This window comes from Microcebus murinus, chromosome 18 (genome assembly GCF_040939455.1).
Source record: "Microcebus murinus isolate Inina chromosome 18, M.murinus_Inina_mat1.0, whole genome shotgun sequence".
NCBI lineage: Eukaryota > Metazoa > Chordata > Mammalia > Primates > Cheirogaleidae > Microcebus > Microcebus murinus.
This window is the reverse complement of record NC_134121.1, coordinates 26912717-26938238: the sequence shown is the minus strand read 5'-3', so window position 1 is coordinate 26938238 and position 25522 is coordinate 26912717. Positions and strand designations below refer to the sequence as shown.

The window sequence follows — 25522 nt, the reverse complement described above, 5'->3', positions numbered from 1 at the left end:
CACATAGGAGGCTCTTTAGAGGGTCTGTGTGTTGGGGAAGAAGGTGGAGGCGGAATGCGCGGTGGGGGACGGGGGTCGTGGCTGGAGGGCTGCAGCGGAAGGGGGTGCGGGCCAGGGGGACGCGGGCGCCGCGGCTCCGCCCGGCGCGGCCGGCAGATGGCGCTGTAGGCCTGGCCCACGCCGCGCGCGCGAGCCTGGAACCCGGAAGCGGCGGCGCGGCCCGAGGGGGAGGGCCCTGGGCGCTGGCGTCCCGGCGGGCCCCGGGAGGGCGGATGGTCCCCTCACCTTCCGCGCCGCCCCCTCCTCCCGCAGCTGGCACGCCAGTGCTGCTCCAGAAAGGCGCGCAGAGGGGCGTCTGGAGAGAGCCCCGCGGATGCCCACGTGGCGGGCAGCCCCCCAGCCTGCCCGCGCCGTCCCGGCCTGCGGGGAGCATGGGCGTGCTCAGGGCCGGACTGTGCCCGGGCCTCACCCAGGACATGGTCCAGCTTCTGGGGAGCCGCGGGATCAAGACAGGTGACCGCGCGTGCGCGTGCCGGGGAGCCGCGCGCCCCGCACTCGGCCCGGGTAGACCCGTGGGGGCTGACACCGGTGCCCTGGCATACCTGCCGGCTCGTCCCCTCCCTTCCTGCAGGGCCACTTCTCTCCTCAGCCCCCCACGCCTCTGGAGAGGCTCCGGAAGGGTGGGAGTGGGGAGCCAAGCCCCGAGGCAGGGTAGGCCCCCTACTGTGTGCCAGCCACCTGGCCAGGTCCTGCGGCTTTTTTATTTGACCCTGGCCCCTGGAGACTGCTGCTGGGAGGTAGAATTGATACCCGATTTTACATATGAGGAAGCACCAACTGCGAGGCCCCAGGCTGCCCTTCCTGCCAATCAGCTACACGTGTTTTGTTTTCAGTGGTGGACCTGGTTTCTGCAAACCTGGAGGAGGTAGCCCAGAAGTGTGGCTTGTCTTATAAGGTGAGCTCCTGATCTCCATACTCCAAACCTGAGTGTCTTTATTTATTTTTTTTGAGACAGAATCTTGCTTTGTTGCCCAGGCTAGAGTGAGTGCCCTGGTGTCAGCCTAGCTCACAGCAACCTCAAACTCCTGGGCTCAAGCAATGCTCCTGCCTCAGCCTCCCGAGTAGCTGGGACTACAGGCATGCGCCACCATGCCTGGCTAATTTTTTCTCTATATATTAGTTGGCCAATTAATTTCTTTCTATTTATAGTAGAGACGGGTCTCTCTTGCTCAGGCTGGTTTTGAACTCCTGACCTTGAGCAATCCACCTGTCTCGGCCTCCCAGAGTGCTAGGATTACAGGCGTGAGCCACCACGCCTGGCCCAGATCTGGGTGTCTTTAAATGTCCATCCTAAACCAAGGGTAACAGCGGGTTTCCAGGGATTAAGGGGGGGGGCCGGGGGTGTATGATGCCAGCTCCTATGGGCTGCTTTGGAGCCTGACCCGTCCCTACCCCTTTGGCAGGCCCTGGTCGCCCTGAGGCGGGTCCTGCTGGCTCAGTTCTCAGCTTTCCCCTTCAATGGTGCTGATCTCTATGAGGAGCTGAAGACCTCCACTGCCATCCTGTCCACCGGCATTGGCAGGTTTGTATGTGCACTTGGGGAAGAAAGTGAGAGGCAGGACAATGGGGCTGCTTCTCAGCCCAGCTTTTGATGCTTCAATCTCTAGAGACCTGGTTTTTAAAGCAGTGGTAAGGGCAGCATAGATAGATGGGAAGGAAGCGGGTCAGGACTGAGTTCTCTTCCCCTACAACAGGTTATGAGGTTTCTGAGCCTTGGCACTGTTGATATTTTGGAATGAGTAATTATTTGTTTTGGAGCGGAGACTGTCCTGTGCATTGTAGGATGCCTTGTGGCAACCCTGGCCTTTACTCAGGAGATAGGTGATCACAATTACCCACCTCCAGTCGTGACAGTTAACAATGTCTCCAGGCTGGGTGCATTTGCTCAGGCCTGTAATCTTAGCATTTTGGGAGGATGAGGCAAGAGGATTGCTTGAGGCCAGGAGTTCCAGACCAGCTTAGAAAACATAGTGAGACCCCATCTCTACACAAAAAATTTTTTTAAGTTAGCTGGGTGTATGTAGTGGCATGCACTGGTACTCCCAGCTGCTCTAGAGGCTGAGGCAGAGGAGGATTGAGCCCAGGAGTTTGATGTTACAGTGAGCTATGATGACACACCTTCCTCTTTCCCGGGTAACAGATGGAGACCCTGTGTCCCCACCAAAAAAGTCTGCAGACATGGCTAAGTGTCCCTTGGGAGGCAAAATCACCCCGGGTTTAGAAACAAGGTTCTGTAACGCAAGATGTAGTATGTCTCATTGTTATCCAGCAGATTAGAGTGACTCTTCTCTGGCCCCGCCTCCCATTTCACTTAAGGATAGAGCAGGAGCACATCTACTGAGTGCCTGCTACATGCAGGCATTGACTATAGTTTTATAGGTAATCTCTTCAGTGACACTATGAGTTAAGAGATTATTAACCCCACTTGAGTTTAGCTAAGAGGAGTGAGTGACAGAGGTGAGGCCCAAACCCAGGGATATCTGGCCCAGAACTTGACTCCTCTAGCACACTGTGGCAATAGGGAACAGGAGAGCTCAGGTAAGGGAGCAGTTACCTTCTGCCAAGTTGTTGGGGGCGGGAAGGGAAGAGTTGCAAGACAACAGGCATTTTCTGGCCAAGGTAGTCCGACCTCTTTCCCATCCCATTTGTGCAGAATTTGATGATGAATTCTGCCACCACATGGGTGTATGGATTGTTTTGGCCCTTGCTGTTTCCATAACACGTGCCTTTGCAAGGTTCCTATGGCATGCTCTTGCTCTCCCTGGTTGGGGGTCCGAGTTTGTAATCCATTGAGCGGTGGCCGAGGGCCAGCGTGAGGGTGCTCAGTGTGAGGTGTGTTCAGCAAACGTCACCAGGTGCCTGCAGAGTGCCAGATATGTGCAGACGATGCCTACACGAATGAGGAATGGTCCTGCCTTTAAGGTGTCTAGTGGGTGTAGGAGGAAAGCTGGTGAACAGGAGAGAGGTGTAGCATGTAGGGAGGGAGTGATAAACAGGAAGCAGATTGGCCTTGGGGAGTGTAAAAAACTGGCAAACAAGGAGGGAGCAGTCAAGTGGTAAACTGGAAGGACTGCAGCTGCAGTGGGTCCCTGCAGGGGAGATCACAGTGGTTCAGGAAAGCTCCAAAGGAATCGGACCTTGGGCATTGAGGAGCAGATGTGCTTTCGCTGAGTGCTTACACTGTGCTCAGCACTTCAGGGTCCATTATTTCGTTTATCCTTCACTACCACCAATGAGCACGTTACTGTTAAAATCATTGTTATATATATAAAGAAATTGAGACTCAGGTTAAAGGGCTTGCTCAAGTTCACGCAGCCAGTAAATAGCAGACCAGGCACTTGAGGTCATGTCTGTCACACTCCTTAGTCTGAGAATGTATCTCTAACTGGTCTGCCTGTTGCCTGGAGGTGGAGGCCAGTGTGAGAGCTACAGGCAGTGGGTAGAGGCGTGCAGGGTGGATGGGTGGGAGAGGCCAAGAGCAGCTCTGGGGGTTGGTGCTGGTATGTGAGTCCCATCTAGGGCAGGTGACAGCGGGAGACATATTCGAGAAGAACTGTGACAGCCCTTACGACCAGGAGGGATGTAGGTGTGAAGAATCAAAGGTGACTCACTAGGTTTATAGCCTTCCTCATAGTGTGCTGCGGACAGTTAATGGATGTGACTTTTTTCTTTTTTTGAGACGGAGTCTCACTCTGTTGCCTGGGCTAGAGTGCTGTGGCGTCAGCCTAGCTCACAGCAACCTCAAACTCCTGGGCTCAAGCAATCCTCCTGCCTCGGCCTCCCGAGTAGCTGGGACTACAGGTGTGCACCACCATGCCCGGCTAATTTTTTCTACATATTTTTAGTTAGCCAATTAATTTGTTTCTATTTTTAGTAGAGACGAGGTCTCACTCTTGCTCAGGCTGGTTTCAAGTTCCTGACCTTGAGCGATCCTCCTACCTGGGCCTCCCAGAGTGCTAGGATTACAGGCGTGAGCCACTGCACCCGGCCTTGGATGTAACTTTAAAACTTGGTGAGAGGGGAGCTCTGTAATCAAAAGCTTCAGAAATGCCCGATTAACCCAGATTAAGCAGGTTCCTCTGTTGTAAGCCTTCTCAGAGCCTTTAGTGCTGAGCTGCAGTGTGAGTCCCTACAGGGTGCTACAGCGTGTAATGGACCTTAGGAAAAGCTCTGTTAATGGGGAGATCAGATTGGTGGCTCTTTGCAGGCTGGAGCTGTGTCTGTTCACCTCTTTGTCACCTCGTTTTAGAATAAGGCCCTCAAGAGACGTGAGATATTCAGGCGATATTTGAATGAATCAATGAAAAATGGCTGAAAGGCAATTCAGAGGGAAAAGTGGAAGCTACATCCCAGAAATCACCTGTGTTCTAGGCAGTGGTTAAAATCCAGGTGTACTTCTGTTCCATGAGGCAGGCCGGGGGTCTCTCCCTGTTGCTGTGCTGAGTTACAGATGATGGGGGACATATTCGCAGGAAGATCCTCTAGGCAGGAGGAGATAATGTAGCAGAAACACAGGTGAGGAGTGGGCTGGGAGGTGGATTTAGGGATACCTTATACAGACTGTTCCTCTCGGCCAAGGATGTGGTTGATTCCCAAGTAGAGTCATGAGTTCAACGCTGGCTGCACACAAGAATCATCTGGAAAATCTAAAAAGCGATACCATGCGTGGCTCCCACCTCTAGAAATCCTAACTTAATTGGTCTAGGCCAGTGGTTCTCAATTTTGTCTGCACATTAGAATCACCTGGGCAATTTTTTTTAAAAAACATTCCAAATCCCAAGTCTCCCCAGAGCAATTAATCCCATTCTCTGGGGGTGAGATACAGGCATCCGTATTTTTTGAAGCTCCCAGGTGACTCCAATGTGCAGACAGGTTTGGGAACTGCTGAAATAGGCATCTTTTTAAAAACTCCCCTAGTGGTTTTCATGTACAGGCAGGGTTGAGAATGACTAGTGTAATGGTTCTCAAGCGTGCATCAAAATCACCTGGAGGCCTCGTTGAAACTCAGATGTGGGCTCCACCCTCAACCCCTGGAGTTTCTGGTTCAGTAGGTTGGGGGAGCTGAGAACTTGCATTTCTAGCCAGTTCCCAAATGTTGCTGATGCTGCTGTTCTGGGCACCACACTGGGGACCCACACTGGGGTTTCCCTTATCTCAGTGGGAAGAATGGGATCTGGAGTGGTAGATGCTTGTGGCTGGATGCTTGTTAAGCAGAGACTGGGTGAACACAGTTATCTCAAGCCACAGGGCTGGAGTGGTAACCAGAGTGTTTTCGAGTGGCAGGGACCTGTAGGTGTGTAATCATGGAATTAATATAGATGGGTGTTTACCGAAGTGCTGCTGGGCATATACAGAGAGGTCCTGGGAGGTCTTCAAGAACCATTTCTAGGACTAGAGGCTGTGAACGGGGTTTCAGGGTTAGGAAAGGGATGTGTGTGGTCAGGTGTTGGTACAGCCTGTGGCGTAGGAGGGTGGATGGTGATCTGTGTCATGCAGTTCGGGGACAGAACCTAGATTAAGAATTGGCTCTGGCCGGGCGAGGTGGCTCAAGCCTGTAATCCTAGCACTCTGGGAGGCCGAGGCGGGCGGATTGCTCGAGGTCAGGAGTTCGAAACCAGCCTGAGCAAGAGCAAGACCCCGTCTCTACTATAAATAGAAAGAAATTAATTGGCCAACTAATATATATATATATAAAATTAGCCGGGCATGGTGGCGCATGCCTGTAGTCCCAGCTACTCGGGAGGCTGAGGCAGAAGGATTGCTTGAGCCCAGGAGTTTGAGGTTGCTGTGAGCTAGGCTGACGCCACGGCACTCACTCTAGCCTGTGCAACAAAGTGAGACTCTGTCTCAAAAAAAAAAAAAAAAAGAATTGGCTCTGTCTTGAGGTTTGTCCCAAAGCTTCCATAACCAGAATTGACAGTGCAGGGACTAAATTAAAGTGATAGCACCATTCTACTACTCGTTTCTCTGGTAACTTTTATTGGCCGCCTCCTGTGTTTTAGGCACTGTGCTAGTAGTGCTGAGATGCAACAGGGACAGGGCCCAGTCCTTGCCCCGGGGCGTTCTTCTGCCAGATGAGGGAGATAGACAAAAACAAGCAAATAAAAAATAATTACAAACTCCTAGAACTAAAAATTGAGTTGAGCCCGGTCTCACAATACAAGATCAACACATAAAAATCAATTGCATGTCTCTATACTCATGATGAACATGTGAAAACTGAAATTAAAAACACAACAGCGTTTACAGTTGCTTCAAAGAAAATGAAATATTTAGGGATAAGTCTAACAAAGCATGTGTAGGATCTATATGCTGAAAAGGAAAAATTGCTGATGAAAGAGATCAAAGATGACTTAAATAAATGGAGAGATATTGTGTGTTTATGGATTGAGAGACTCAACATAGTGAAGATGTCAGTTCTCCCCAAATGGATCTGTAGATTTAATACAGTTCCTACCAAAATCCCAGTGAGCCTTTTTTTGTTGACATAGACAGGCTTATTCAAATAATTATATAGAAAGGCTAGTTTTACCTAGACTAGCTAAAACAATTTTGAAAAAGAAAGATAAGTTTGGAGGAATCACTCTACCCAGTGTTAAGACTTGCTCTATAGCTATAGTAATCAAGGCAAGTGTGGTATTGGCCAATGGATAGATATATAGATCAATGGAACAGAATAGAAAACCCAGACATAGACTCCCACAAGTATGCACAACTGATATATATATATATATATATATTTTTTTTTTTGAGACAGAGTCTCGCTTTGTTGCCCAGGCTAGAGTGAGTGCCGTGGCGTCAGCCTAGCTCACAGCAACCTCAAACTCCTGGGCTCAAGTGATCCTTCTGCCTCAGCCTCCCGGGTAGCTGGGACTACAGGCATGCGCCACCATGCCCGGCTAATTTTTTTTATATATATATCAGGTGGCCAATTAATTTCTTTCTATTTATAGTAGAGACGGGGTCTCGCTCTTGCTCAGGCTGGTTTTGAACTCCTGACCTTGAGCAATCCGCCCGCCTCGGCCTCCCAAGAGCTAGGATTACAGGCGTGAGCCACAGCGCCCGGCCTGATATATATATATTTTTTGAGACAGAGTCTCACTCTGTTGCCTGGGCTAGAGTGCCATGGTTTCAGCCTAGCTCACAGCAACGTCAAACTCCTGGGCTCAAGCAATCCTGCCTCAGCCTCCCGAGTAGCTGGGACTACAGGCATGCACCACCGTGCCCGGCTAATTTTTTTCTATATATTTTTAGTTGTCCAGCTAATTTCTTTCTGTTTTTAATAGAGACGTGGCCTCGCTCTTGCTCAGGCTGGTCTCGAACTCCTGCGCTCAAACATTCCGCCCACCTCGGCCTCCCAGAGTGCTGGGATTACAGGTGTGAGCCACTGCACCTGGCCTTGGAGAGGTGATCTTTAAGCCGAGAGTGGAAGGAAGAAGAGAGACCAGAGGAGGAACATTTAGGCATGCCCTTCCTCCCAGAACAAAGCTCCACCAGGAGAAGCCTGGCCAGAGACATTGAAAACATCTCTAGACAGAACCAGTGCTTGGAAGGAATGTCTTGCTTTTCTTCTTGGCACCTAATCCCCTCCCTTCTCCCTAACCACCTGTGTTGACTCTCTTTTGTCTTCTGCCATCAGCCTGGACAAGCTGCTCGATACTGGTCTCTATACTGGAGAAGTGACTGAAATTGTAGGAGGCCCAGGTAGTGGCAAAACCCAGGTATGCGTGAGGCCAGCAGCTAAGGGGATTGAGGGAGGTGGATGCGTACCCCTGCATCCCTTGGGGAGCTTCTGCCAGTGTACTCGGGTTCAGAGCTCAACAGAGAGAAGATGCGTGATGAGCAGTGGGGCTTGGACTTGGGCCATTTGTGTCACTGGAATCTGGGCAAGATTTGGTGGGGAGCTCCCTTTCTAGGCCCTCTCAGAGGGTTCAAGTTCACCCATTCCCCCGTCTCTACTCAGGTATGTCTTTGTGTAGCTGCAAATGTGGCCCATGGCCTGCAGCAAAATGTCGTGTATGTTGATTCCAGTGGAGGGTTGACAGCCTCCCGCCTCCTGCAGCTACTCCAGGCTAGAACTCAGGATGAGGAGGAGCAGGTAAGCGGGCAGCACGGATGGATTCCATTGAGATTTTTGACCCACGAAGACCCCATCATCCCTTGCAACGCAAGAATCTGGGTTGTTGGGGTTAATAGTCATTTCTTGCTTTGAAACTTGCTGTTCTATTAATACATCCTGTATTCCTTAAGCCTCCCCTTTAATGCCATCATCCCAGCTTGGGTGCTGCCCTCATCAATCCTTTCAGGAAACTCTCCCAACTCCCTGCCTACCCTAAGTCAGGGCTGGCAAGCACCCGCATCCATGTTTCCAGTCCATTTCTTGCCTATGGCAGGCATCACTAATTGGCCATATCACTCTTTGCCACTGAGTTCTTTCTGAGTACTCTACAGCTCTGCACCCAGGCAGCCACTACTGTGAAAACTGGCCCGTTAGACAAAGCCCTTTCACTATCGTGGACCCACGTCCTTGCATCTAGGTGCCTCTTCCTTTTCAGCCTCACTTCAACCTTCTACTCCCCCTTATCCAAAGCCCCTGCTTCTCTTTTCCACCTTTTCAGGCAGGAGCGCTCCAGAGGATCCAGGTGGTGCACGCGTTTGATATCTTCCAGGTGCTGAATGTGCTGCAGGACCTTCGAAGCACCCTGGCCCAGCAAGTAAGCCTGCTGTCCTGTTCCTCCTTGCTTTACTAAACATGCCAGGTGCTATCTGTATGTGGGCAGGTGTCCTACTACAGACTCAGTTTGGAAAATGCAGATGTGCAATCTGATGACTCCAGCTGTGCTTGCCACTCCCTGGATAGAATTCTTCAGTGCTTAATTCATATGTCTCATTGCTGACATGCTCATCTTCCCTGCTGAACAGTAAGCCCCTGAAGTGGAGGGATCATGTCATATCTATCTCTGCATTCCCTTCTAGATCAGTTAGGAATACTTACTTTCAGTTGCAAGTAATAGAGGTTGTCTGACAGAGACTTGAACCTTGAGGATGATGTGTAATTATATTATGTGAGTCTGGAGGTTGCCAGGTCCAGAATATTAGGGCACTAGATTGTAGTCTGGTTCTCCTCATAATTGCAAAGTGGCTGCTGTAGCTCTGAGCATCTTGTCTTCACACATCCATGTCCATATTCAGGGCAGTGAAAGATAGATTGTTCTTTTCTGTACCTCTTCCCCTTTATCAGGAAAGAAAAATCTTTCTCCAGAGCCCACTAGTAGTCTTCCCTCTTCCCCTTAGAGCTAGTTGTCCAAAACTGAGTTATATGTGTATCTTGGACCAGGGGCTGGGCCCACCCTCCCTGAAGTCAGGAGATATCTACCTGGTGCTTGAACATGTTGAGACCTGTTGACAAAGAATTGAGAATGGCATTGGGTTGGTACTGTGCTACTCCTGCTAGGTGCTTAGACAGGATTTGGTACACTGGTGTATATATATAGACTGTTAGATCCCGAAGACACCTTGAGGATAGAATAGTTCATCACAAACTTTTTCTCTCACTCCAAATCATCACATATTCTCATGGACATACCCAGGATTGTATATAAAGAAAATGATTTCTATAAGCTTTAGAACATATAATAGTTGAACAAATATTTGCCACAGAGGTTAGTAGCTGGTTATGACCCACCAATGTGTTGAGATGGGAAGTTGAGTAGTGCTGACCTAACCCTTTCGTTTTTAGATATTAGGAGAGCGAAGGCCAGAGAAGTTGAGTTGCCCGAAGTCACCATATATTTTGGATAAGAACTAACTTTACTGAGCAAACTTCTCAATTCCAGGTTGGCCAGAGACTGCCTTTAGCTCCTAGAGGCTGCTCACTGCTCCTGCCATGTGGCCCTTTCCACAGTGGGTTTATAGTATGGCTACTTGCTTCTTCAAGGCCAGGAAAGTGAGAGCAAGTAGCCATACCAGGTCTTATATAAAATAACATAACGACAGGGCCAAGCATGATGGCTCAGGCATGTAATCCCAACACTTAGGGAGGCTGAGGCAGGAGGACTGTTTGAGGCCAGGTGTTCAACACCAGTGTGGGCAACATAGCAAGACCCTGTCTCTACAAAAAAATAGAAAAATTAGTTGGGCATGGTGGTGTGTACTCAGGAGGTTGAGGCAGGAGAATCCCTTGAGCACACGAGTTCAAGGCTGCAGTGATTGGGTTACTGCACTCCAGCCTGGGCGACAGAGTGAGACCTTGTCTCTCTTAAAAAAAAATGTAATCACAGGAGTGATATTCCATTACCTTTGCCTAGAGTGTAGAATGTAGCCTAATCAAGAGAGTGACATTGCAACGCCTTTGACATCTTACTGGTCAGAAGCAAGTCTCAGGTCTTGCCCATGCTCAAGAGGAAAAGATGATACAAGGGCTTGTACCTGAAGGTGGGAATCACAGGGGCCCCCTTAGGTTCTGTCTGCCACAGATGACCTGTGGCAGAACTGTGAAATAATAAACATGCTGTTTTAAGCCACCAAGTTCATGGTAACTTGTTATGCAATAATAGAAAACATGTCATCCAGTGGCCCTACTGTGAAAAATATAGTAGCTTCATAGTCACAGGCAGCAAAGGGCTTGTCGTCCCATTGTAGCCAGAGAGTTCAGCCTGCTCTCCCAGGGGCGGGAGAGGGGCTCAGCTAGTTTCAGTTTTAGCTTCCCTCTTTTTGGCATCTTCTCCTAGACGGGCTGGTGACTGGCCAAGAGTCAGTAGCTGGAAGATGAAGGAAGACGTGCAAAACACAGAGCAGATCATGCCGAATATCCAAGACCTGACCCATATGAAATAGAAAAAAAAATATGTTGTAGAAACAGAATCCGGATATAAGAAGTAAAAGAGAAGAGAAAGGAAGCATCAAGTCAGTTTAGGCCCAGAGAAACCAGGGGAATGCTAGTGATTGTATAGAGACAAAAAAGTTATGGTTGAAAGATGGCCTTGGAGTTCCTCTTAGAGAAAGAACTATCTTTATTTGAAAACATATTAGATAGGGAAGATGAGGACCTGGAGACATGATCTAGGAGAAGGCAGGGAAATAAAGAGAAGGCTAAACTCTTCAGCCAGGGAAGTGAGGAATTTGGGAGTGGAAGTCAGCAGGAGGGAGTCAGAGAAGGAAAAGGGCCCATGGAGGGAGGCTGGACATAGGAAAAAGATGGCCACCGAGAGGTCCACGGCCAGGAGGCACAGGACTCTGAATCAGGTGTCCTAAAATTTGGTTGTTTTGGTCTATTTGTGATGGCCTGTGATTTAAGCCTTCTCTTTCTACCCAGGTCTTCAGTAAAGTCTGTTATACATGCAAAGGCGGGGGTGGGGACGGTTGGGGGAGGCCCTGCGATGATCACATTTGGTGATGCCCGTGGTGGGTGTGTTTGGGATGGGGGAGGTTATTTCTTACTGGTTTCGGATAGAGGAGCAAGCTCGTCCCGTGCTGGGTGTTCCCTGGAGGCCAGCTGGTTCATGGGACCTGCTTCCCTCACCCCTCCAGGTGACCAGTTCTTCAGGGACTGTGAAGGTGGTGGTCGTGGACTCGGTTGCCGCGGTGGTCTCCCCGCTCCTGGGAGGGCAGCAGAGGGAAGGTGAGTGGTGCAGCGGAGCCTGGCCTCAGGGGACCATTAACCTCACCTCCCAGCTCGGGGTCTGGTCACCAGCCAGTCTTGTCCCTGGCCTCCCACTGTCCCCTCACTCTGGGGTCTGATCATCAGCTAGTCTCGTCCCTGGCCTCCCGCTGCCCCCTCTCTCTGCCTCTCCTCTGCCCCCAGGCTTCGCCTTGATGATGCAGCTGGCCCGAGAGCTGAAGACTCTGGCCCGGGACCTGGGCACAGCAGTGGTGGTGAGGAAGAAGGCTTGGCCAGCGCGCTCAGTTTCTAGTTAGGGCTAGCTCTTTATTTCCCCTAAATGGCAGCTTCTGAACCCCAAAGTGGCCCTTTAGGAAAGGAGCAGAGAACATAGCCCAGCTCCCTGGGTTAGCTAGACCTCTGGGCCATAAATAGCCAAGGGGATCAGGGACTGTCTTGTTTTTCTTTCTAGTTATTTAAAAGTCAGGCTTATTGAGGTATAACTTACTTAGAGTAACTTTCTCCTTGTTTGAAGTTTGACTAATGGATACAGTTGTATGTGATGTTGTTATCTCACCGAAAGGTCCCCTAGCCCCAGGCAGCCACTCAATCTGTTTTCTGTCCCAATAGTTTGGCCTTTTCTAGAACATCATATAAATGGATCTTTTTGCTGTAGAAGTAACTTTTTCTGCTTATGAAGAAAGTATTTTAAAAGTCTGCGTGTAGGCTGGGCATGGTGGCTCATGCCTGTAAATCCTAGCACTCTGGGAGGCTGAGGCGGGAGAATCAGTCAAGGTCAAGAGTTTGAAACCAGCCTGAGCAAGAGTGAGACCCCGTCTCTACTAAAAATAGAAAGAAAATTAGCCTGGCATGGTGGTGCATGCCTGTAGTCCTAGCTACTCAGGAGGCTGAGGCAGCAGGATCACTTGAGCCCAGGAGTTTGAGGTTGCTGTGAGATAGGCTGATGCCATGGCACTCTAGCCTGGGCAGCAAAGTGAGACTCTATCTCAAAAAAAAAGAAAAGTCTGCATGCTTCTCATAGAAAGAGTAAAAAGTAGTTAAATATAAAATTAAAAGTTGTAATCAATCTCCAAATCCATAGAAACCATATTAATATTTTTATATATCTCCATAAAATATTTTTTCTACATATATACTTTCAACCAATTTTCTAACTAAACTTAACCTTATTTAAAAAAAAAACAACATAACTTGCATTCTCAGTCCATTTCCCATGTTTTTAAATAGAATCTTTAAGGATTTCATTTTTAGCCAAGAACACACAGTGGGGAAAGGACAGTTTCTTTAATAAATGGTGCTGGGAAAACTGGATATCCATGTGCAGAAGACTGAAACTAAACCCTTATCTCTTACCATATACAAATATCAAATCAAAATGGATTAAAGACTTAAATCTAAGACCCCAAAGTATGAAGTTATTAAAAGAAAATTTGTGGAAATGCTTCAGGACATGAGTCTGGGCAATGATTTCTTGAGTAATAACCCCAAAGCATAGGCAACCAAAGCAAAATTGGACAAATGGAATCACATCAAGCTAAGAAGTTTCTGCACTGCAAAGAAAACAGTCAACAAGGTGAAGAGACAACCCCACAGAATGGGAGAAAATATTTGCAAACTACCCATCTGACAAGGGATTAATAACTAGAATATATAAGGAGCTCCAACAACTCAATAGGAAAAAATCAAATAACCTGATTAAAAAATGTGCGAAGGGTCTGAATACATATCTTTCAAAAAAGACACATAGATGGTCAACAGTTATAAGAAAAAATACTCAACATCATTAGTCATTAGGGAGATGCAAATCAAAGCTATAATGAGATAGCATCTCACCCCAGTTAAAATGGCTTTCATCAACAAGACAGACAATAACAAATGCTGGTGAAGATGTGGAGAAAGTGGCCCCCTCATGCACTGTTGGTGAGAACATAAATTAGTGCAACCACTGTAGAAAACAGGATGGAGGTTCCTCAAAAAACTAAAAATAAAACTACCATATGACCATATATTTTTTTTTTTTTTGAGACAGTCTCACTCTCTTGCCGAGGCTAGAGTGCCGTAGCGTCAGCCTAGCTTACAGCAACCTCAAACTCCTGGGCTCAAGTGATTCTTCTGCCTCAGCCTCCCAGGTAGTTGGGACTACAGGCACTCGCCACTGTGCCTGGCTAATTTTTTTCTATTTATAGTAGAGACAGGGTCTTGCTCTTGCTCAGGTTGGTCTCAAACTCCTGAGCTCAAGCTATCCTCCCGCCTCGGCCTCCCAGAGTGCTAGGATTACAGGCATGAACCACCATGCCAGGCCATGATCATATGGGTATATATCCAAAGGAGGGAAAAAATCAGTATATGGAAAAGATATCTGCACTCCCATGTTTATTGCAGCACTATTCACAATAGCCAATATTTGGAATCAACCTAAGTGGCCATCAATGGATGAATGAATAGAGAAATTGTACATATACACTATAGGATATTATATAGAAAAGAATGAAATCCTGCCATTTGCAACAACATGGATGGAATTGGAGAACATTATGTTTAGTGAAATAAGCCAAGCACAGAAAGACAAATCTTGCATGTTCTCACTCATGTGGGAGGTAAATATTAAAAATAATTGATCTCATGGAGACAGAGAGTAGGATGACAGTTACCAGAGGCTGGGAAGGATAGCATGGAGGGGGAGATAGAGGATGGTTAATGAATGCAAAAATAGAGTTAGAATGAATAATATTTGAGAGCACAACAAAGTGACTATAATCAATAAGTTAGTGGTATACTTTTAAATAACTAAAAAGTAGGATTGGAATGTTCCTAACACTAAGAAATGATAAATGCCTGAGGTGTTGGATACCCCAATTACCCTGATTTAATTAATTCACATTGTATGCCTATATCAGAACATCACATGTTATAAAGACATACAACTATAATGTACCCATAATAATTAAAAATTTAAAAATATTTTTTTAAATTTCATTTTTAGCAGCTACATATCTTTGTCTAGTGTCTTTTATTGTGGTACACATAAAATTTACTGTCTTAACCATTTTGAAGTATACAGTTCAGGGCTGAAGTATACAGTTCTCAATGCCTGTAATTCCAGCACTTTGGGAGGCTGAGGTGGGAAGACTGCTTGAGGTCAGGAGTTCAAGACCAGCCTGAGCAACAGAGACCCCATCTCTACAAAAAATAGAAAAATTAGCCGGGTGTGGTGGTGTGCACCTGTATTTTCGGCTATTCAGAAGGCTGAGGCAGGAGGATCACTTGAGCTCCAGGAGTCTGAGGTTGCAGTGAGTTATCACACCACTGCCCTCATGCCCAGGCAACAAAGCAAGACATTGTCTCCAAAAAATATATATAGAGTTCAGTAATAGTAAATGCATTCATAGTGTTGTACAGTCATTACCATCATCCATCTCTGTAACTCTTCCTCTTGTCAAACTGAAACTCTATGCTCAAAAGTAACTCCTCATTCTCCTCTACCCCAGTCCCTGACAACCACCATTCTACTTTCTTTTTTTTTTTTTTTTTTTTTTTTTTTTTTGAGACAGAGTCTCACTTTGTTGCCCAGGCTAGAGTGAGTGCCGTGGCGTCAGCCTAGCTCACAGCAACCTCAAACTCCTGGGCTCAAGTGATCCTCCTGCCTCAGCCTCCCGGGTAGCTGGGGACTACAGGCATGCGCCACCATGCCCGGCTAATTTTTTATATATATATCAGTTGGCCAATTAATTTCTTTCTATTTATAGTAGAGACGGGGTCTCGCTCAGGCTGGTTTTGAACTCCTGACCTTGAGCAATCCGCCCGCCTCGGCCTCCCAAGAGCTAGGATTACAGGCGTGAGCCACAGCGCCCGGCCTCACCATTCTACTTTCTGAATCTAGCTTTTTTTTTTTTTTTTTTTTTTTTTTTAATATTTATTTATTTTTTTTTGAGACAGAGTCTCACTTTGTCGCCCAGGCTAGAGTGAGTGCTGTGGTATCAGCCTAGCTCACAGCAACCTCAAACTCCTGGGCTCAGGCGATCCTCCTGCCTCAGCCTCCCAAGTAGCTGGGACTACAGGCATGTGCCACCATGCCCGGCTAATTTTTTGTATATATATTTTTAGTTGTCCAATTAATTTCTTTCTATTTTTAGTAGAGACGGGATCTTGCTCAGGCTGGTTTTGAACTCCTGACCTTGAGCAATCCACCAGCCTCGGCCTCCCAGAGTGCTAGGATTACAGGCGTGAGCCACCGCGCCCGGCCTGAATCTAGCTTTTGACTACTCTGGGTACTTCATATAAGTGGAATCATATGGTATTTGTCTTTTTGTGACTGCTTTATTTCACTATTAGAATATCCTCAAAGTTCATCCATGTTGTAGCATGTGTCAGAATTTCCTTCCTTTTTAAGGATGAATAATATTAATATTCCATTGTGTGTATTTGCCACATTTTGCTTATCCATTCAACTGTTTATGGACACTTGGATTGCTTCTACCTTTTGGCTACGGTGAGTAATGCTGCCATGAACGTGGGTGTACAAATATCTCTGTGTCCCTGCTTTCACTTCTTTTGAGTGTACACCCAGAATTGGAATTGATGGATCATATGGTAATTCTATTTTTAATTTTTTGAGGAGCCACCACACTGTTTTCCAGAGCGGCTGTACAGCTACATATTATTTTGTTTAATGCCTATACCATAGAGATCCACGGGGATCAGCATATTCTTTCTGCAAAGGATCAGACAGTAAATATTTGAAGCTTTACGACCATATGGTCTGTGTCACCACTACTCAACTCTGCCAGTATAGCATGAAAGCAGCCATGGACAACACATAAACAAGTGGGCATGGCTGTGTTCCAATAAAACTTGATTTACAAAAAAAAAAAAAAAAAAAATGTTCAGGCCAAATTTGCTCTGTGGACTGCAGTTTGCCAACCTCTGCTCTTCAATAATGTTCTAACGAATTCTTAATTGTTGGGCCTTTAGGTCATTACTGGTTTTCCTCTATTAGAAATAAAACTTTAGTGAACATCCTCATATCTAAATCTCTTTGCACATCTCATTTCCTCAAAATAAATTCCTAAATATATAATTACTGAGGGATACATGTATTTTTAAATGTCTAGATAAGACATTGCGGAATTTCCAGGAGGGTTGTACTCATCTGTGCGCCCTCTGGCAGTGTAACAGGATCTATTTCCCTAATTTTTTTGTTCTAATACAAGGTCCCAGAGCCTCCTGTCCTGGCCTCTGGATGTATGTGATCACCTGCTGTGTGCCAGGTTCTGGCTTAGGCAGTGATGATGACGAACAGGCCCCAGCCCCGCCCTTGACGGGTTCATCCAGAAGATGCTCTGAGGCTCCAGTTGCTTACCTCTGTGACTAGCCTGGGTAGAGTAGTGCTGACCGATCAGATTAGGACTCCCCTCCAAACTCTGCCTGACCTTCATACACAGACGGACCCAGACACGAAGGGCTGGGTGGACGGGGTCTCTGGGTGCCTGTCTTTGGGGTTGGGAGTATAGTAGGCTCAAGCCCACCACTGGCTTTCCTTTAGAAAAGTGCAAATAGCACTGCTTTTGCTTTTCCCCAGACATTTGCCCCATTGCCTTCTGTTTGGGGTCAAGCCTGAGGTATCAAGGCTTAGTGGAAAGAGCTGGGTGCAAGTGAGGAGCCCCAGGTTCTAGTTCCAGACCCGCCGTTAAGTTACGAAGCCTTGGGGAAGTCATTTCTCTGTGCTAGGCCTCAGTTTACTGAAGCAGTAGGAATGGATGTCCTCTATACTAACACTGGATCTGTAAGTCTGTCTCTCTGCTGTAGGTGACCAATCATATGACCCGAGACAGGGACAGCGGGAAGCTGAAACCTGCCCTTGGGCGCTCCTGGAGCTTTGTGCCCAGCACCCGGATTCTGCTAGACACCATCGAGGAAGCAGGAGCATCAGGAAGCCAGCGCACTGTGTGTCTGACCAAATCTCCCCGGCAGGTGAGGCCGCCCCAGGGGGATGCCAGTAATCTTGGGCCTGGTGGAGGGGGTGGTTTCCGTGCCCACAAGTATCTTACAGAAGAATTCTTTAGATGCTAAGACTATGAAACAAAAGGAGCTACTCACTTGTGGTGCTTAACTCCACTTGGCTTTCCTTCCTATTTCTTCCAGCCGACAGGTCTCCAGGAGATGGCAGACATTGGGACCTGGGGGACTCCAGAGCAGAGCCCCGAGTTACAGGGAGATCAGACGTGACTGCTGCTGTTGATTGGGAAGCAGTCCTTCCCGGGAATGCCTGGTGTTTACTGCCACCCAGCACTTGGGACTGCAGGAGTTCTCAGGCTGGCCAGAAGAGACATCTCAGTGTCCTCAGCTTCACTGTCTGGATGCTACAGGCGAGAGAGGATGCTGCGGTGGGAGGGCCCAGAAATTCATGCTGGTGCCATGTTTCTTTCCCTTGTTTCTACCATGTGTGTTTCCAGGGGGCGCCAAGTTCACCCTGGCTTGGGGCATCTGTGAAGAAGCATGCTAGTGACCGGGTGGATAGCACTGTGTGTCACCATTGTGTCTTGTGCTCCATCCTGGCACAGAGACCGAGCCAGGAAGCCTCTAGCTTGCCTTGGCTTCTCTCTTTCTCTCTCAATCTCTTTCTCTGTTTTTTTTTTTTTTTTGGCCTCTGCTTTTCTGTCTGTAAGATGGGGGGCCACTTTTCCCTTAGCTCTATCCCTGAGTTCCTGGGTGGAAATAACCTTATAAATGCAAAACTTCTTCAACTGTGTTCTGCTCTTAAAAATATAAAAAGGAAATTCTCTGAGCCCCAGAGCCACCTGATTCCCCCCCAGAAGGTTTTTCGGTTTCCCCTAGCAAGGCCTCCAAGAAGGTATTCCTGCTTTCCTCTTGTTGATTTGGTTTCACACACCTGCATGCGTCACCGTGACTAGGTGAGAATGTGAGCCCGCTGCAGTCCCAGGGATATAATTTAACAGGAAGGGAGGATGTGACCAGCTCCTGGTGAATCCAGTCAGTTCTTTAATATGCATGGTGCCCTGTGGGGCCCCTCCACTGCATAGAGTAACCAGAGGTGCCGAACCATGGCCTTGCCCATAAACAGAGGAGAATTTGCACAGGAAATAGAGCCAGCTGGAAAAATTGATGGTGACGTAAATAATACATGGCTAATCTAGTCCTTTATGCAGAAATTCATTGCTCGTGGCTCCGAGATGCAATATAATTACACCTCTCTTCCTGCCAGCTGTACCAGAGCCTACTACCCTAGTGTATGAAATAACCCTGCTGTCTGTCACCAGCAATGTGGCCCATCTGTCTTGAGAGCCATGACCCTGGGTGGGAGGGGAGGGTGATGCCAGGGGATGGGAAATAAAAGGCAAAGTGTAGAGAAATAATCAGGATTGTTTACTGGCCACATGTTTTAAAGGAAGGTCTCGTTTCTTGGTTAGAGAGGCTGTTATGTAACTAGTTAGTGTGTCTTGGCTTCAGGAGAGGAGGGTCAGAGTTACCCGCAGAAGATAAGACATTTAGAGGTGATGGACCAGCAGGGACAGAAGCAAGAAGCACAGAGTATTGGGAACGAGTGGCAAGCCACCTTAAGGGTGTCAGACTGAGTGAGGACAGGGTTGGCTGAGGGGACCCTCACACTGTTTCACAAATGACTCCAGGAGTAATTAATCTTCAGTATCTTTATACCATGGATAGTTGGCACATTCCTGCCACCATAGTAAGAAGCAATATATTAAGGTAGCAACGGCAAATTCCTGCCACTCCTAGTACTATTTGGGCATCCTGAACCCGCAGCAGACGTCACTAATCAATCACAGGCATTCTTTTTTGTGGAGTTCGAAGTGTTTTTGCAGTTTTTCTCAGTACGGCACAACAGGTAGCCACTACCAATTAGTTGCAGTTGGCATTCAAGGTTGAGCTTGATTGCCTTCTCTGCCCTGGGCCATCTCTATGGAATGAATCCAGGTGCTTCGTACCTAAGGACCCTAGGACTGCAGTTTGAGAGGCCTGTAAAGATCATCTGGGGCTGGGCGTGGTGGCTCACGCCTGTAATCCTAACACTCGGGGAGGCTAAGGCGGGCGGATTGCTCGAGGTCAGGAGTTCGAAACCAGCCTGAGCAAGAGCGAGACCCTGTCTCTACTATAAATAGAAAGAAATTAATTGGCCAACTAATATATATAGAAAAAAATTAGCCAGGTATGGTGGCGTATGCCTGTAGTCCCAGCTACTTGGGAGGCTGAGGCAGCAGGATTGCTTGAGCCCAGGAGTTTGAGGTTCTTGTGAGCTAGGCTGATGCCATGGCACTCACTCTAGCCTGAGCAACAAAGCAAGACTCTGTCTCAAAAAAAAAAAAAAAAGATCATCTGGCCCATCCTGTCTTTTGTTTTTTAGAGACTGGGTGTCACTCTGTCATCCAGGCTGGAGTGCAGTGATACAATTATTAGCTCACTGTAACCTTGAACTTTTGGTCTCCTGCAGTCCTCCCACCTCAGCTTCCGAGTAGCTGGGACTATTAGCATGCACTACCATGCCTGGCTAATTTTATTTTTTGTAGAGGCAGGGTCTCTCTATGTTGCTCAGGCTGGTCTTGAACTCCTGCTCTCCCCAAGTGCTGGGATTGCAAATGTGAGCCATCCCGCCCAGCCCCATCCTATCATTTAACAGAGAAGGACCCAGAGGCTCAAGGAGGAGAAGTGACAGTCCCAGTGACAAAGCAGGGGCTGTAACCAGGACTTCTGATGTGTAGACCACCCATCCACACAGGGGATCTGGCTCCTGCTCAAGGTGCCATAGGTCTCACCCAGGTGGCCGCTCTGGCCCCACATGGGAAGGTACTCCATCCTTTGCTACTCCAGACCAGAACGCAATGATCCTGCAGGCCTTGCCCCTCAGCCTGCTTCATCCTTTTGACCTTGCTCCTAGAGCAGGGCTTTATCTTGCCTGCATGCTGCCATTGCACTGTCCATTCCAGCCACGCCACGCTGTGCAGTCCCGACAGGCCTCGGGCCAGGGTGGCTCTCCTGCCCCAGTGCCTTTGGCTCCCTTTGCCATATGTCTGCTTCTGACCACCCCTCACCGATTCTGGTGGACCCCCACCCTGACAGCCTCCCATTTTTATGCCTCACCTGTGATCTACATAGATGTTTATGATAACTTCCCTGCACTTTCTGTTCACTTTTCTGCCTATGGGCTCCCACTTTTTTGTCAGTTTTTCTCTCCACGTTGTGGGAGCTTGGTAATTATTAAATATATATGAATGATTTAAAAATATATATTTAAAAATGAAGGACTGGCTCTAGCGCAGCCCTTCCTCTGACAAAACATCAGCTTTCAACTCTCCCCTGCAGGAGTGGTTTGAGACCCGCAGGCACTCTCCAATCCGTAGAAGAAAAAGATACAAGAATGAGCAGGCTTTAATGTGTTTGAAAGATGGCAAAGGAGGAATGCAGGAATGTTTTGCTCTTGATCTACTAGTCATTGGGTGCCCAGAGTGTTTTTACATGTCTTTCTACAGGGGACTATCGTATGTCCTTCATTTGATATTAGACAAAATTAATGTTGAGTCCCTACTATGTGCTAGCACTTGATAGCCTTAAGTCAGGCATTTGAACCCTCAGGCAACAGGTATCATTGAGGCTGCAAATACCAAACGTGGCTTAGAGAGGAGTAAATAATGACACTTATTATCTCTGATAACATGAAGTTTGAGGTTGACTCATTATCAGTTGCCACAGGGCCTTTCCATATTTCTGCTCTGTTCTCCTTTTGTGTTGGTTTTGTCTTCAAGCTCATTGCCCTTGTCAAAGCCTGGCTGCAGCCATTCCAAACGTGATTCCAGACATGACAATATCTACAGGCAGGAAAGGGGATCATCTCATGTGTCCTTTTAAGAACAAGGTGCTAGGCCAGGCAGGGTGGCTCATACCTGTGATCCTAGCACTCTGGGAGGCGAGAGGCTTGCTTGAGCTCAGGAGTTTGAGACCAGCCTGAGCAAGACTGAGAGACTCTGTCTCTACTAAAAATATAAAAATTGGCTGGGCGTGGTGGTGCAAGCCTATAGTCCTAGCTACTCGGTAGGCTGAGGCAGGAGGGTCACTTGAGCCCAGGAGTTTTTTTTTTTTTTTTTTTACTTTTTTATATAGCATTTGTACAATATATTTCTCTTCATTTGCATATTTTACTCACAACTTAACATCCTTTTTATAGGCTGAACTCACTCAGCGGATATAATCAAAATTCTTTCTTTCAACCAAATAAGAAAAATTCAAAAATCGTAAACCCGTAAGAAAACAAATGAAAAACAGTGATGAAAATACGTCACTCCTCTCGTTAGGAACAGTGTTTTTCTGTACAATATATAAGATTTAGAACAGGATTTCTTTATAGATTAGGCACATGTTTCCACGACACCTTTGTTCCTGCAGGCTGCGTCTCATTCCAGGCAGTCCTGCCTCCTAAGAAGGGTCTCTATGGAAATCCTTTGGGACATGGCTGCTCCCGGGTAGGGACCGGGAGGGGAGCTGGGCCTGGCTTGGCAGCGCCACCCTGGCTGGAAGCAGAGGTGGCGGAGAGCCCAGGAGTTTGAGGTTGCTGTGAGCTAGGCTGATGCCACGGCACTCTAGGCCAGGCAACAGGGCTAGACTCTGTCTCTAAATAAATAAATAATAAAGAACAAGATGTTAGACACAATACAGCAAATCAAGTTTTGCAGATATTAATTGGCTTTTGTTTGCAGTTCTAGAATCAGGAGCAGGACAGGTTCAGAGAGCTCCAAGGATGCAACCATGGCCTGAAAGCATTTATGGACAGAAAATGGAAATGAGGCACAGAGACAGCTGATTGGTTACAGCTCTGCCTTTGCTTTATTTGAACACAGTTTGAACAGTGGGCTGCCTGCAACCGTCTGAAGCTCGGCTGCTGTGATTGGCAGAGACTCAGCTATTTGTTACAAAAGTATACTCCTAGTCAGGCTTTCAGTTAGTTTGGTACTAAGGTTGCAATTGTATGGAGGCCTCCTCAAGCCAGATTTAGTTTCATTTAACAAAGGAAAGCTCAGAACTTCCTTTCAACCAAAGGTGACCGAAGGTCATGTCTCACTGGTGCAGAATTATTTCATGCACCCATTCAGTGTCTAACAAGGGAAATGGGACCACTGTGATTGTCTCAGACCAACTAGGAAATAGCCCTGGAACTGAGGCTGAGGACAGGCTGTCCTGAAGCACATGCTGTGGCCACTGGAAGAAAATGGGAGTTCTACTAGAGAGGAGGGAGTGTGTGTGGCTGAGTTGGATATCGGGTGGGCATCCGCTCACTAGTGCCTGCCCTGGTCCAGAGGGCAAGTTTATCGAGGCTCTCTTGTGTCCTTACACCCTCGGTGTACATCTCATTATGACCGTAGGGCACCCTTGTGGCAGAGAGAGTCATTCCATTTTACAGACAGTGAACAGGAACTCAGTGAGGTTAAGGACATAAAGCTGATAAGTGGCAGCACGGGAATCCAAACTCCGAGCCTGTCTCATACCCAACCCACTTCTTCCCATCCTCTCATTGCCTTCAGCTATAAAAATGTAAATGTTTGAACAAAATTCTTTTTCCTGCTTTGCTCTGATAACAAAGGATGCATATCCCAACCTCTTTTCAGCTTAGCTCACCATAAAAAGCTGGATCTGAGATCTACTTTATCAGCTATTTCTGATTTCCCCCAGGGAAGTCACAAGAGAGAATGACAAACACTTGGAGAAAGCAGATATCGTTAGTCTTAAAGAACTGGAGGTTTAGGGGGAAATAAAACTGAATAAAAACCCAACAGGAACTGCTATTAAAGTTGGTTATAAGTACAAAATAATAATAACAAAGATATTATAAAAAAATAATAAAACAGGCCGGGTGCGGGGCTCACGCCCATAATCCTAGCGCTCTAGAAGAAGAGGCAGGCAGATGGCTCAGGGTCAGGAGTTGGAGGCCAGCCTGAGTAACCCTGTCTCTACTACAAATAGAAAGAAATTAATTGGCCAACTAAAAGTATATAGAAAAAATTAGCCAGGGCATGGTGGCGTATGCCTGTAGTCCCAGCTACTTGGGAGGCTGAGGCAGCAGGATTGCTTGAGCCCAGGAGTTGGAGGTTGCTGTGACCTAGGCTGACGCCACAGCACTCTAGCCTGGGCAGCAGAGTGAGACTCTGGCTCAAAAAAAAAAAAAAAAAATAATAATAATAGAACAGTAGGATCTGTGTGACCCTGAGATGTGAGCCAGGAGATAAGGGAGTTAGATGTACATTCTACTAGGTTTTTGCTGTGTTCTGTTTTGGAGTTAGTTGTGTGGGTAGAGATTAAAGTGTTCCATTCTGTGTGTTAGGGATGGCCATTGGAGAAAGCTCTGTGATGCACATAGCTTAAATTAGAGCTAGGTATATTATTAATCCAAGGCTATTCTGAATGCTTTTTATCATTTTTTTCTTGTCCTATCCCACTGGCTAGACTAACTTTTAGTACTATGTAGAATAGAAGCAACTATAGCCCATCATCCTTGTCTTGTTCCTAACTTTAATGGGTTTCCAATATTTTATCATTGAATTAGATGCCTTAGGTTAATTATGTGTAGCTAGCTTTTATTAAGTAATGACCTCATTGCATTTCCCTTCAGTCTTGGACGGGAAGTCTGGGTACCGCCCATGACATTTGCCAGGCATGATGGAGTTCTCTCTCCCAGCCACTGGAAGGTCCACATGCCCTGCAGCCACACAGCTGCACTTCAGCTGTACACAAGTTTGACTCCTTGAGTAGCCCTTGAATCTCTGCTCTTCTCTGGCCCCTCTGTAGTTTCTGAGTATAATGGCCTCAGTTCAAGTTTCGGTTTTGCCAGAAGACAATGGGCCTGTGCTGAAAAGGAACAGGATTTGGTACTTCTCAGCTAACTCGGTCCTCACTCTGACATTCATTTGCTGTATGGCATTGGATGAATAATTTAGCTTCTTTAAGCCTTAGTTTCATCCACTAAGAAATGGGAAAAAAATACTACCCATTTCACAGAGTTGTTTAAGGGTCATATAGCTTATATAAAACACTGAATGCTTTTCCAGGCATAAAATAGGCACTCAATCTCATATCATTATGAGGCTTATGCTGCCTGGGAGATACTGATGACAGCTTTCTTCTGTCCAGGCAGGGCCAGCTTCATGGTAGCATGACCAGTGTAGTCAGACAGGGCCCCATGCTTAAAAGGCCCCTCACTTAGTTTAATGCTCTGCTATTGCCATCTTGAAATTCTTAGTTTTTGAACAAGGCTCATCCCACATTTTGCACTGTGACCTGCAAACCATGTAGCCAATCCTGTCTCTAGGAATGGGTTGAGCTCCAACACTGGCCCTTCTCTTTGGGGAGCATCCTACTACTGATTTCTTATGGAGTAACTCTCTTGGAGAGAAACTTACCATAGAAAAATTAAGGTTATCATCCTATATATGTTTATCTCTAATTTTCTATTCTGGATAACCAATGTAGATTCTCTCAGAAAGCAATACTTTATATTTTACAGAATTTATCAGGTCTAGAGAAGCTAGGTGGGACTGGTAAAGTGGAATGATGATTTGGGACTTTGGAATCAGGAAAAGATCTAGGTTCAAAACCCTGCTGGACCCTTTCTGAGTTACTTGGATAAAGTAATGTCTCTGTCCTACTGGTGAGGTGGTAGGGGAAGCTATAGGGGAAACAACACAAAAGCTGTGTTGCCAGGGAATTACATTTTCCTTATTGGTAGAATATATGTCTCAGTGGAATTAAACAGATTATTTATGTAAAGTGCCTTTCACAGAGAGTCTGGCACATAGTAGGTGCTCAATCACCATTCTTCCACCT

General features: G+C 47.0%; 1 protein-coding gene across 4 annotated transcripts; it reads left to right on the top strand.

Moving 5' to 3' along the window:
• The first annotated feature begins 215 nt into the window (after positions 1 to 215).
• Positions 216 to 23881, top strand: RAD51D (RAD51 paralog D). Of its 4 annotated transcripts, none has more exons than XM_075994365.1 (10): positions 216 to 513; positions 894 to 955; positions 1464 to 1582; positions 7700 to 7781; positions 8024 to 8158; positions 8679 to 8774; positions 11590 to 11680; positions 11864 to 11934; positions 17512 to 17650; positions 17822 to 23881. In XM_075994365.1, exons 1-10 carry the CDS (start codon positions 273 to 275, stop codon positions 18589 to 18591), a joined length of 1806 nt encoding a protein of 601 aa, XP_075850480.1. In that variant the 5' UTR covers positions 216 to 272; the 3' UTR covers positions 18592 to 23881. The 4 variants fall into 4 exon arrangements, with proteins under 4 accessions (XP_075850480.1, XP_012644747.2, XP_075850481.1 ...); XM_012789293.3 differs by having other exon boundaries at positions 17486 to 17650; positions 17822 to 18042; XM_075994366.1 differs by lacking the exon at positions 8024 to 8158 and having other exon boundaries at positions 8730 to 8774.
• The last annotated feature ends 1641 nt before the right edge of the window (positions 23882 to 25522 follow it).